At 46.1% G+C, this 13,840-nt stretch overlaps 1 protein-coding gene across 4 annotated transcripts in view; it reads right to left on the bottom strand.

Moving 5' to 3' along the window:
- LOC144777875 (uncharacterized) overlaps nt 1-13,840 on the bottom strand; it is a 126,851-nt gene that overhangs the window by 63,235 nt on the left and 49,776 nt on the right. For all 4 annotated transcript variants that reach the window (XM_078659294.1, XM_078659296.1, XM_078659295.1 and 1 more), the window contains exon 3: nt 6,818-6,997. In XM_078659294.1, coding sequence (XP_078515420.1) covers nt 6,818-6,997 — 180 coding nt within the window. The remainder of the gene's footprint in view (nt 1-6,817; nt 6,998-13,840) is intronic.

The raw sequence follows: 13,840 nt of genomic DNA, 5'->3' as shown, positions 1-13,840 counted from the left end.
CAGCGGCCGTTCATAACATCGGCCCCCACCGGCGATGCGCCGCTCCACCCTCGACGGCCGTCGATGCTGCGGCCGGAGGCCCCGCCTAATCAACGCCCCGGTCCCACCATCGCACGGGCCGCAAAGCAGACGGGGAGATTTCCCAGGATTGGCGGCACGTAGACGCTCCGGAAGCAGACGGTAGGTGTTCGCTTTCTTTCCGTAGGCAAAGGATGGTACTGTGGGTCAGGATATTCGGCAGGATAGTCGTGTGGGGCGAAAGGGCTCGCGGAGCCGAGCGACTATGCGGCCATTTGAGACGGCTGCTTGGCTCCACCCCAAGTTATTTGGATTCTTATTCCGACGGTGTAGTGGGAAAGGGTCCCAGTGTCTGCTTTGAGAAACAAGATGCTTGTACTACCAGGGTCTCCGGAGATGGATGTGTGGAGAGGAAGGTGGGGTCATCAGAAGTTGGCTTATATCTGTGTGCAATGGCTCTTGAAATTGCGGTAGAAGTTGTCGGCTTCTCCCATATGGCTACTGTAGGCTCCAATTGGGACTCATTACAAAACAGTAATGTTTCAAGTGTGTGGGCAGCTGAATAAAGGACCTCCATGACGAGATTGGGCTTAGCTTCTTTAGACGGAAGATGCAGGTCCTACATGTCTGCTGCTACCCCAATGACTGAATGGTCGGAAGTCCCCTCAGGTGGCCGAAGTCTGGTTTGGGAGAGAAGATCCCAGTCTACGGAGGTCTCCAATCCACTCAAATCTCTGAGGCCCGCAAAATCTGGGTCCAAAGGAGACTGACATTCTCCATCATCCTCTGCACTGGCATCATTGTGAGGAACTTCTTCTTCTATGAAAAAGTACCGCCTTTACCCCACCAGCATCTGTGCTTCTCTTTCGGAAGGGTGAAGTGGTTGGTTCATCAGAGGCAGAAACTCCAGTCAAAATGGTTGCAGCACCTGCAGAGTCAGGGACAGTGGCTGTAGTTCAGAAGGCACCACCGTCGGCTGTGGTGCCGATGGAGTCAGATGTGGTACCACTGATGTTGGCTATGATGCTAGAGGCGTCGATTGTTGTGCCAGGGGAGACTGGCCTTGAAAGGGATGATGATAAGTGGTGGCGGCATCTTTTCTGCATTGATACTGATGGCAGGACCTGTGCCTGAGTCATCGATGGATTCGGCCATGAAACTGTCAGTAGTGAGAGAAATAGTGTGAAGGGCACTAAGTCGCAGGGCACCAGTAATCCTCCAAATGAGATGATCAATGGACTCATGGAGTCAGCTTGCGCTCCAGGTAAGGCAATGCATCTACAGAAGATGTTGAACATTGCATTAAGAAACATTGATAGATCCATCCCAGGAGTTGGAATCTCTGGGTACAGCTGACTGGCCTGAAGCCTTGGGTTCAGCACTGCAGAAGGAAGCATCTCCGGGACCTGCGTTGGGCCATATGGAGCCGCAGGTGCCAGATCCTCTAAGGGCTCGATTGGTGGTTGCTAATCCAACGCTGGGTGAGTTGCAATCAAGAGTCTTGGCAACTTGCTTCTCGATGCGTGGCTCCTCTTCTTATCTTTCTTCTTTGAGGACTTTGAAAAAGGTGGAGACTCTTGAGACTTCGACCTCAGTTGTGATTTTCGGTGGCCCTGGTGTTCTTATCACACCCTGGACATAAACAGTTTGGCCTCCTGTTTTTTAAGCACTTGGGATGCATCTGACATCCTGGCTCGATCCCATCCACCATAAACAGATGTTGCTGGGGTCTGTGATGGACATCTGACCTTCACAGTCCCGATAAAGCCTGAATCCGGACCAGTTGGGGAGGGGGTGACATGTTGAAGAGAAAAACTGCACCAAGAAATACATTTTGTGTGAAAATTGTTGACTACATCAAAACTTCTGAGGAGATTGCAGAGAGCTCCCAAACTCATCGATGGTGCATAAAAAGGAACTGACGTCATCATAGGGACAGTGGCACTTTCAGCTCCAGTGACATTATGAGGCGTTGTGTCCGGTGCCAAGGTGGAGCCAGCACCCCTTACTGGTGTGGGAGAGCTACTGAAGAGTTTCTGGATCCAAACTAGCACCTGGGAAATTCAAAAGGTGAGGAATCTGCAGGCAGAAGAATCCATCAGAAAAGTTGATATTTTTGTAAACACTGTTTAGGCCATAATATTTCTGTCAGATAATATTCTGTTTTCGATATTCAGGAACCATACCCAGAAAGCTAGAGTACTTTAAGTTCTGGACAGCTCATTTGTAAACCGAGCTACTATGTTTACTCTGGACCCCAATATAAAGCCATCTGCCACTAGGGTGACCAACCGTCTGGAAATTTCACGACTGCCCGTAATTTGGGCCTCTTGTCCGTTGTCCGTAAGGGTTTCTTCCACGGATGCCTTTTGTCCGTAGTTTCAGACATTGGCGTGAGCTGCCCCCTGCAAGTAGCCTGTAACTCTCACTGCAGGGGCCAGCTCACGCTCCTGATGTGATCTGTGGCCTGCAACAGCCCCTCCCCGACCGGGCACAGACTGCTATCAGGCTCATCATCATTCTGTATGTTTGCCTAATTATCACATACAGAATGATAAATGGGCCTATCTGCCCAGTGACAGCATTTCGGATCTGGTGGGTTTTTTTCAGTGGGGGAGAGGGGGCCTGTAAGATCTGAGAAGCCTTCAGCTTTGATCTGTTTCTTCACTTTTTTTTAAATATGCAAATGCAGGTGTGTTTCACTCACACACACAACAGATGCAGTGAGTGCAAGGTTCTCTCAACCTAAAATAAACTAATTTTGACTTGTGCTTGTGTTGGTTGTCTATTTACTTATGCCCTATTGTGCGACTTCCTCTGATATGTATGCAAAAACGTACCTTTTGTCCTGAATTCTGACCTACTGTCCTGAATTTTGACCCTTTGTCCTGATTTTTTTTCACTCACCGTCCTGTATTTGCACCCATGCCAGCTGGTCACCCTATCCACCACTTACAAGCTTGAACAGCTTGAACTCAGCGGTATGTCTAAAGGCATATTATCGAGAATGACCAGGGGATGCTTTGGGCTTTTGCACCAGTTTCTGGTGCGCTTTGGCCCTTTTATATTAAAGACCATGGCACAGAGGCTTCTGCAACCCCTTCAGTAATATGGATCACGCTGGGGCACCTTCCATATAAAGTCCCCTGGCCCCACCCATAACCAAGCCTCCTGCTTGCTGGCAAGGACCTATGGGAGGGAAAGGATTGGGAACTTTAAAGACCACTGTTTGCTTTCCTTCCCCTGGTGCTCCTGTTATACTTTCTGGGCCCGCCAGATACCTGTGCTCCGCCTCTCTTTCCTTCAACCCCCCTTCACCCCCTGCACCCACCTAAGCAAGAGCGACGGAGGTTCTTTTCCCTACCTGGCCGCCAAAGCCTGGAATAGCCTCCCCCTCTAACTCCAGACCTCCCCCTCCCTGCAGGACTTCAGGAAAGATCTGAAGTCATGCTGTTCGACTGACCCCACCCACCATCAAAATCCTCAGCGCCAAACTACCTTTGCCGTGGAGGCAAAAATACCACCAACGCTATCCAGTGTTGTGGGGGGAATGTATGATGTTCCAACGTGTCCCATCACAACGGGGTATGTTATATCGCGGTCTTGACAACGCAAGTCTTTACATCAACTTGCGTTGGAGGGCGCTGGATTTAGGAATAGTGTGAATTACTATTCCAACTCCAGTCTACGTACAGTAGGGAAGGTGTTGGAATAGTAATTCCCACTATTCCTTAGTCCAGAGCGCCCTTCAGTGCAAGCCGACTTAATGACTTGCATTGTGAAAACCACGATGTAACCATACCGTGTTGTAATGGTAGCGTGGTAAAGGATGTTTCCCCGTGGGGGTGATGTTGCCCTGAAACTGCATGGCGGCCACTTTGGGGACAAAAGACTGTGGCATCATGGGAAAATATTGCCTTGTCTCTGCATCCTGGAGATAGACCCCAAAACAAGAGTCCTGTTTTATCACTAGAGGTCCTGATTTTATGGCATTTATTATGACATCTCCATTTGTATTTGTCCATATTTCTTTTTTGCTCATTTTATCTGTGTTTATCTATACTAATTTTGAGTTTTGTGAAAAACTGACGAAGAAATAATAAATAAATAAACGTATACACCCACTTGAATGCCCAACAGGTTTCAATGCTATGAATATCAATATAAGATAAATCAGTCCACCCATATGAAAACATGCACATTTTAGTATAAACCTTGTGCACATCTAGTGCTGTTTAAACCTTATTGGGAAAGTTCTCTCTTTTTTAACTCACTTTCCTTTCAATCTGCACTGCTATTGTGCTGGCATTGAAAACTGCCAGCATTTAGAATCGCTCAAAAAACAACCTAATTTAAGATCTTATCCATATTTAAAAATAAATACAGACAGGAAAATAGATATTTTTCTGTCTGTATTTAGCAGTAAAAAGGGAAAGGTGGAAGCCTTATTTAGGACCCATATTTCAAACATTCCTGGTATGCAGGGAGTTTTCTCCCTGCCTGAGGGTGAAAGTTAAAAAGAACTCTGTTCAGGACTGCCATGATTTCAATGAGTGTCTTGGACAAAAGGGAGGCTTGCTCTAAAATGTGGGGTCAGTACTTAATAAAAAAAAATAATAATAATTAGCCCTGGGCCCTTGTCAGGAGGCCGCCGCAGTTTGCACCACACACTGCCATCAGCGGCAGGTCCTCCGCTATGGCGAAGGAGCGTCGCCCCACTGCTTTCTCGCAGTGTGAGAAGCAAAAACATAAAATGGCAATAACTTTTAGTTATTACCATTTTATGTTTGCTTTGCTGGTGGGGCGGGCTTCTCTGCTCTCGGAGCAGCGCAGGCAGGGCCGGAATGGCCATTGCGGGCACCGGGCAATCCCCCGGTGCGCCGCAAGGGAGGGGGGCCGGTTTTGTTACAGGGCCGTTTATGCAGCATAGCTGCAAAATCGGCCCTGTAACAAAATCGACTGAAAACCGGCCCCGGCAAAGAGCTTGGTCGCACCCCCAACCTCCCCCCGGGGGGCCGGCCGAGCACTTTGCCGGGGCTGGTTTTGGTTCCCAGTCCGGCCCTGAGCACAGGGGAGGAGTGGTGTGCCCACTCCTCAGTGCGCAATAACTGTTTGGTCTGCCCTCTAGGGCCGCCCAAACTAGTCATGTGCACTTTTCCGTTCTCCATGCAGGCTGCAATGGAGAACATGCCCACCTCTCCAGCCCCTGATTGAGCGCCGTGCCACACCACTCCAGACCAATCATAACATTGCATGTAGCGCTGTGATTGGCTTAGGGGAGGGAGCCTGTCGGAGGCAGGAGAGCAGGAGCAGAGAAGACCCGGGACCCGGCATTGAGGTAAGCTTTAAATGTCATTTTTCTTAATTATGAATATCTCCCCCAAGCGACCTCCGCTGTGCGCGACCTCATCCCGCAACTCCCACCTCAACCCCCCACACTAAAGCCCCCCCATGAGCCATGCTGGCCACAACTGAATGCCAATGTACTTACACAACTACTAACCATCACACTGCTACAAGTGTGACAACTCACACTGTTCAAGGCCGCCAAAGCTTTAAGAATTGCTTGGTTGGCAGGTATTAGTTGTTTTTCATGTATATTGAATTAACAAACAACTGTTTTTCTGCTCAAATTTAAATTACACAAACAGCGCCACCATGTGGCAGCTGTCATAAGTGCAGGTTTCAGCAATTAAGTGCTGGTGCCGAGCACTGGAAACCACCAGCTCACATTAAGCACACACAGGGCCGATTCACAGAACTAACTTAAGACAAAATCCTAAACTTACTACTTTTGGTATTCACAGAAGTTAGGATTTTGTCTTAAGTTTCTCTTAAGACAAACTTAAGACAGATTTAAGACAGACTTAAGACAAAATCCTAACTTCTGTGAATACCAAAGGTAGTAAGTTTAGGATTTTGTCTTACGTTAGTTTTGTTAATCAGGCCCTGTATGTGGTACATTTGATGCTGTTTCCATAGGCGACACGCTTGGTTAATAGTTGTTCGAATGCCAGAGAAGGCGGTGCTTTCAACATCAGGCTAACTGCCTAAGGCTACTCTCTAAATGGGGCGGTGCTAAGGAGAGGTAGGCCAATGGGATTCTGCCTGTTTTTGATTGGTGTCCTATTACCGCCCTCCTCCACGCTCTCCTTTCTGATATCAGTGAATACTCACGGGCAAGTGTTCATCAACAAGCTTCAAGTGACCCATAAGTAGTGCTGGGCATCGGTCTAGACTGTTTGAGGACCTTAGTAGTGATGGTTCTAGAAACTCCGCACATCTGCAACAAGTGCTGGGCCTGGCCTTCTACGCTCTGGAGCCAATGCTGGTAAAATTGTACAGTGTGTCTGTTGTATCAGCCCGCCGCAGCCACACACCTCCAGTCATGCTGGTACTAGGGCCAGCCTTGGCATGGGCGAGCTGGGCCTAGGCCCGAGGCGCCAAATATTCCCAGGGGCGCCACAGGGAGCTCCCTGACTTATTGTCATTCAAACAGCAGCTCGTTCATCGCACTTGGTCTCAATCGGGTCCCGTTAAAGACTTTGTAATCAGCCCTTAATGTACCTCAGCTAATTGTTAGAACCCCATCAACGCCCTGCACTCCTCCCATCTTCCTCACACCTCCTGCCGTCACCCAACAACAACCCTCCGCCCACAACAAGCACCAAATTTGCTTTCCGCCCAGGTGCTATCCCAGTCAATCTGACTTAGAGCCAGCCCTGCTGGTGCATTTTATGACACTACCTCCATTGAAAGCCTGGAGTTACTCAGTTACTCCAGCAGAGGGCATGCGTACCTGATCCTGCTTGCACTCATATTTGAGCCTCATGATTTCCTGTTGCGCCATGGCGTTCATGTGCTGCATCCCCTGTTTGTGCTTCCGCAGCTCGCGCTGAAAGTCCGCCTCCCTCCCATCGGCTTCATCGTCTGCCTTCGACAACTTGGAGATGGTCCTTTCCAGGAAAGCTATCTTCCTCTGAAAGAAAAGTCAGAAGAAAGTCAAGAGTCAAGACCTCTTGTGGATTGTCCAATGCTCCACTGTTAACCAAAAAGTAAATAACAAGAACTGCACCATGCAGTGTGTATATCATATAATAAAGCTGAGAGCCTGCAAAGTGTTGAGTGTATATCATATAGTAAACCGTATAGCCTGCAAAGTGCTAAGAGCATATTATACAATAAACCTCATAGCCTGAAAAGTGCAAAGTGTATATCATATAGTAAGCCTCATAGACTGCAAATTCCTGAAAGTGTATCATACAATAAACCACAAAGCCTACACAGTGCTGGGTGTATATTATACATTAAACAATAAAGCCTACAAAGTACTGGGTGTATATCATATAATAAAGCTCATAGCTTCCAAAGTGCAGGGTGTATATCATATAGTAAAGCTCATAGCCTGCAAAGTCCTGAGTGTATATTATGCAATAAGGCTCATAGCCTGCAAAGTGCAGAGAGTATATTATACAATAAACCACAAAGCCTACAAAGTGTTGGGTGTATATCATATAGTAAAGCACATAGCCTGCAAAGTGCTGAGAGCATATTATACAATAAACATAATAGCCTGCAAAGTGCTGAGTGTATTATACAATAAACCTCATAGCCTGCAAAGTGCAGCGTGTATATCATATAGTTAGCCTCATAGCCTGCAAAGTGCTGAGAGTATATTATACAATAAACCACAAAGCCTACAAAGTGCTGGGTGTATATCATACAATAAACCCATAGCCTTCAAAGTGCTAGATGTATATCATAAAGTAAAGCTTATAGCCCGCAAAGTGCTTGGTGTATATTATACAGTAAACCTCATAGTTTGCAAAGTGCTGAGAGCAGACTATACAGTGAACTTAACAACCTGCACAGTGCTGTATGTATATCATACAATAAACATCATAGGCTGAAAAGTGCTGAGAGCATATCATAAAGTAAAGCTTATAGCCCACAAAGTGTTAAGTGTATATCACATAATAAACCTCATAGCCAGTAAAGTGCTTGTTGTATATTATACAATAAACCATATAGTCTGCAAAATGCTGAGTGCAGATTATACAGTGAAAGTCTTAGCCTGCAAAGTGTTGCATGTATATCATACAATAAACTTCAAAGGCTGTAAAGTGCTGAGTGCATATCATAAAATAAACATCATTGCCAACCAAGTGCTGGGTGTATATCATACAACAAACCTCATTGCCTGCAAAGTGCTGGGTGTATATTATACAATAAACCTCATTCCCTGCAAAGTGCTGGGTGTATAACATACAACAAACCACATACCCTGCAAAGTGCTGAGTGTATATCATACAACAAACCTCAGACCAGGCAAAGTGCTGAGTGTATATTATACAATAAAGCTCATCGCCAAAGTGCTCAGTGTATGCCATATAATAATCCTCTTGGAATGCAAAGTTCTGAGTGTATATTATACCATAAACCTCACAGCTTGCAAAGTGCTGAAAGCAGATCGTACATGAAACTCCATAGTCTGGAAAGTGGTGAGTATAAATCACACAATAAACCTCATAGCATGTGAAGTGCTGAGTGTATATCACACAATAAATCTCATAGGTTGCAAAGTGCTGAGTGTATACATGGTAAAATTCGGCTACACCTGATTGCCACATTTAATTGGCTTGTGTGTCCCTAGTAAAGTGGTACTACATATACTCAGGGCCTGTAAATTGAATACTACTAGTGGACCTGCATCACTCGTTGTGCCAGCAACTGAAGTAGCACTTTAAAACTTGTCTCAGGCCTACCACTGCCATTTCGAACTGGCAAAATAAACCTTCTGAAAAGGCCTAAACCTTCCCTTTTTAATACACCTGGCACCTCTAAGGTAGGCCTTGAAGGCCTAGAAGGCAGGGTGCATTGTATTAAAAAAGGAGTGCGTTTAGATTTAGGTTTTACATGTCCTCATAGTGAAAAATTCCTTATAATCTTTTTCCACCACTGCAAGTCCTATCTCTCCCATTGGATAACATTGGGTTACCATATTACATTAAATCAGTGATAACTTTTGATTGTGAGCAGGTTGAAACATCTTGTTTGGGCTCAAATGAGTTGCAATTTAAAATAATCTGTAGTAATAAAGTTTGTTTTTAAGTCACAATTCTGAAAATGCTACTTTTTCAGGGTTGACATTTTCTTGCCCTATCCATTTAGTGCCTGCTGTCAGTGTTCTGGGTCACATGACTGTAAATGGCTCTACTGTTGGGGTTTGTGTACTCCTGCCAGAGAATGAGACAAACTGGACTGGGAGTTGGCAGGATAGACTTAAACAATGTGGACAAACCCACTATGTGTATGCAATTAAATCACTGTGAGTAGTACGAACATAGACCTATTAGGTGTTCTTAAAAGACGCCTCACACACCAACCTGGTTGGTGTCATGCTTAATCATTGGGGTCCCAACTGGGGGGCCGAGTGCCTCCCGGTTGTGCTATGACGCCCGACTAAAGCGGAGCTGGTGTGGTGCATAAATGTGATGTGAGGTGAAGTATTTACAGTTAAAAATATCTCTGAGAATCCTGGCCAATAACTTTAATAGTGACGGCTCAGGATATAGTTACAAAAGAGAGATACTATGTGTTGTGCAATTAATCTGGAGTTATCTACCATGAGTTGCTGTATGTGTGGTAGTCAACATGTTTCAGCCCGTAAAAACAATCGCAAGGGCTTTCTTCAGGACCAGAATGTGAATAAAAGTGAGTGGCAAAGGTGGTAGGTGCCAAGTGAAACCTTTTCTGATACCTACACAGGCGCTAAGGTGTGTGGATCGGAAGTGTCTGTATACTTACTGACACTTTCAGAAAAATACAAATTTTGGCCAACAATGCTGGAAAATCAGGGCTCGGGGGGAGACATACTCATCCACGTAACCGATTTGGTTAGGGAGTCCCTCCTCTGTAAACCTGACTCGGTCCCACGTAGTCCCGGCTGGTCATCCTTCCAGGATTGCTGGGGGCAGAGCAGTTCACTGCCTAACTTATATTTAACAGGGGCTTGCTTCTAGCACACACAAAGGAATCCAACACTAATCTTTTGTCACCCCAGATTTTTTGGAGTTTTGACAGGGAAAGGGAAGAACTTCTCAGAACCAGATGTGAGGGTAGCTTAGAATGCACCCCACTTTAATGGCTGGCACAGGGTACAAATATTTGACCCTCAGAGTGCCACTTCAGTACACTCCTATATGTGTGGACTTTAGAAGGACTGCGTGGACCCAAAGACGACTGCCCTGCTGCTACCAGAAGAGTGTTCTGCTGCTTGACGGCAGACCTTGCTGCTTGAAAGAGAACTTGACCATCCCTTCGAACTCAGGACCACCCGTAGTTATATTGGCTGGCCCTCTGTCTGAGCTACAGACACACAACAAGCTCCAAAGACCATGAATCCTGCACCCGGCCTCTGCTGGAGTGCTACCATAACCCCCAAGTGGTGCTCACCAGGCCGACAACCCTTGGAAGTGGTGTTAGAGGTGCTGGTCCTGCCTAACCCTGAAATCTGAGACAGAATTTTTCACCAAATAGTGCCATGAGAACCGGCAGAAGACAGAAACCTCGCTGTCAACCAATCCGCCCAAGGTTCGTCACCAGTTGGTCTGACTTTGCTGAAGATCCTGTTACATTCTTCTCCACTGAACTGGGGTGGCAGAGTGGGCTAAAGAACGGTGATGGATCAAACCCAGATCTTTTGACTGGGTGTGAGTGTTTGATTGGTTCAGATGCTCCGTCCATCACCACCCCCTTTTGTACCACATTCTTCTCCACAGCAGCAAATCCTGTTCAGCAACACCTCACGGCGATGGTATTCGGCCTCGTGGAGTCCTCTTTGGCTATGGTCTGCAGCTTCTTCCCGCTGGAGGTTTTGGACTTTCAAAAAGTTGCCGAAGTCCGAAGGTAAAAATCTTCAGCCTGGCTCTACGCGATTGTCTGGCCATCAACAACAACCTCCTTGGCCTAAAAATCAAGCTTTTCCCAATTGAAGTTTTTACCTGTCATTGTCGGCGGCTTCACTTAGATCTCGTCAAGCGGTTCCCCAGTGACAGCAACTCCTCCTCGCACACAGCTTGCTGGCTTACCCCGCTGAACTTTGCCTTCTCAGGAACTCTACTTCAAAATGTCTTTTATATCCGAAGGTAAACCAAGAAAAGGCTCAATCCACCTAGCGTGTCTGACCTGTGCTCCATCCCTATCGACCTTAACTTTTGACTTTACCCTCGACTCATGTGACCAGATATCTGCGGTTGGCACTTTGATCTTTTAGGTACTATTTTACACTACAAACTTTAAAAATCCATAACTCCTGTTCTACTGATTGGATTTCATTTGTTTTGGTGTGAATTTGTTTAGTAATATTTACTCTATTTTTTCTAAATTGGTTTGGGATTTTTCTTGTGATGTGTTTTTACTTTATTACTGTTTGGGTGTTATAATATACTGTGAACATTGCCTTTAAGTTAAGCCTGACTGCTTTTGTGCCAAGCTACCAGAGGGTTAAGCACAGACTAATTTAGGGGCCGATTATGATGGCGGACGGACCTGAGTCCGTCCGCCACCATAGAGCAGGAGGGAACCTCCACATTGCCTGCGGAGTTCCCTCCTGTGCAATTAGGATGTGACCGCCACCCTGACTGTCACATCCTCTATTTTTACCATTGCGGCGGGTGCGTCTTCAAGCTGCATCCGCAGCAATGCTAAAAATGCATACATTGCATTTGTATGCAGAAAGCGGCAGGCACCGTGCGGTGCCTGGCGATTTCTGCATACAAATGCAGGGGAGTACCATAGGTACCCCCCATGTGCATCCCCCACCCCCCCCTTCACCTAGGGGGCCCGCAACGGGCCCCCGCAGTGAAGTTACACATGCTTTTCCACGGCGGAAAACCCGCCGAGAAAAAGCATGTTTTAAAGCCCTTCCTAATATGGCGGACGGTGTCTGAGAGACACCGCCACCATATTAGAGCTTTTCCGCCGCGGTTGTAAGCCGACCGCGGTGGAAAAGCTGCGGACGGAAACCAGGACCCACCAGCCATCCTAATGTGGCGGTGGGTCTTTGGTGGGTCCGCTGCGGTTTTTCCGCATCCTCCGGGCCGGCGGTGGCTTACGCTGGCCCGGAGGATGCGGAAAAACCGCAATCATAATAGGCCCCAGAGTCTCTTTTGTGGTTCACCCTGGCAAGGATTGTGGCTGTTGCCAGAGTGGGCATTCCACCCCCATCAACCAATAACCCAGTTTCTTACATTTAGTATATAGTAAACGCCATAACCTGCATAGTACTGAGTGTATATCACATAGTAAACCTCATATCTTGCATAGTGCTGTATGTATCATATAGTAAACCTCATAGACTGCAAAGTGCTGAATTCATATCATATAGTAAACCCCATAGATTGCAAAGTGCTGAGTGTATATCATATAGTAAACCCCATAGGGTGCAAAGTGCTGAGTGCATATCATATAGTAAACCACATCGTCTGCTCAGTGCTGCATGAATATCATATAGTAAACCGCAAAGTGCTTTGTGAATAGTATATAATAAACCTTATACCCTACAAAGTGGACTATATAAGCATACTAACACTAAATCTCACCGTCCGTAAAGTACAGTATGCACAGTATAAAGTAAAACTCATAACCTGGATAATGCATAACATATATAATTTAGTAAACTTCTTACCATGCTGAGTGGTGTGTGAATATATTACAGAATAAACCTCACAGTCTGCAAAGTGCTGAGTGCACATCATATAGTAAACTCAGCAAAGTGCTTGGGGCCCGATTCCACAGAATGAACTTAAGACTCAATCCTAAACTTACTACTATTTTGGTATTCACAGAAAGCACTTACTACTTTTGGCATTCACAGAATGAACTTAAGACTCAATCCTAAACTTACTACTATTTTGGTATTCACAGAATGAACTTACTACTTTTGGTATTCACAGAAGTTAGGGTTCTGTCTTAAGTTCGTCTTAAGACAAACTTAACACAGACTTAAGTTAGGATTTGTCTTAAGTCTGTCTTAAGTCTGTCTTAAGTTTGTCTTAAGTCTGTCTTAAGTCTGTCTTAAGTCTGTCTTAAGTCTGTCTTAAGTCTGTCTTCAGACAAACTTAAGACAAAATCCTAACTTCTGTGAATACCAAAAGTAGTAAGTTCATTCTGTGAATGCCAAAAGTAATAAGTGCATTCTGTGAATACCAAAATAGTAGTAAGTTTAAGATTGAGTCTTAAGTTCATTCTGTGAATCGGGCCCTAAGTGTGTATCATAGAGTGGAACTCAAGGCCAGCAAAGTGCTGGGTGTATATCATACTGTAAACTTCAAGGTCAGCAAAGTGCTGAGTGTATATCTATCAATTAATCAGTGATCTCATAAAGCATGACTACTCACCCATAAGGGTCTCAAGGTGCTGGGAGGTGGTGCTCTGTGGTTCAGTCGAACAGCAGGGTCTTGGGGTCCTTTCTGAATTGCGGCTGCGATGGTGAATGCCTGAGGTGCGGAGGCAGGGAGTTCCAGGTCTTCGCAGCGAGGTGGGAGCAGGATCATCTTACAGCCGTGGGCTTGCGGATCCATGGAATGGGGGCCAGGGCCAGAGTGGAGATGTCTGGTAGGAGTGCAGAAGGAGAGGTGTTGTTTGAGGTATGCCGGCTTGGTATTGTGGAGGGCTTTATAGGAGTGCAGGAGAACCTTGAAGGTGAATCTCTTGTTGACAGGTAGCCAGTGAAGGTCTCTCAGGTGGCCGGTGATGTGGTTGCAGCATTTGATGTTCAGGATGAGCCTGGCGGAGGCGTTCTGGATGGTCTGCAGGTTTT

The sequence above is a fragment of the Lissotriton helveticus genome, chromosome 1_1, assembly GCF_964261635.1.
Source record: "Lissotriton helveticus chromosome 1_1, aLisHel1.1, whole genome shotgun sequence".
Lineage (NCBI taxonomy): Eukaryota > Metazoa > Chordata > Amphibia > Caudata > Salamandridae > Lissotriton > Lissotriton helveticus.
Note: the sequence above shows the minus strand (reverse complement) of the source record. Positions and strands in the feature narration are given on the sequence as shown.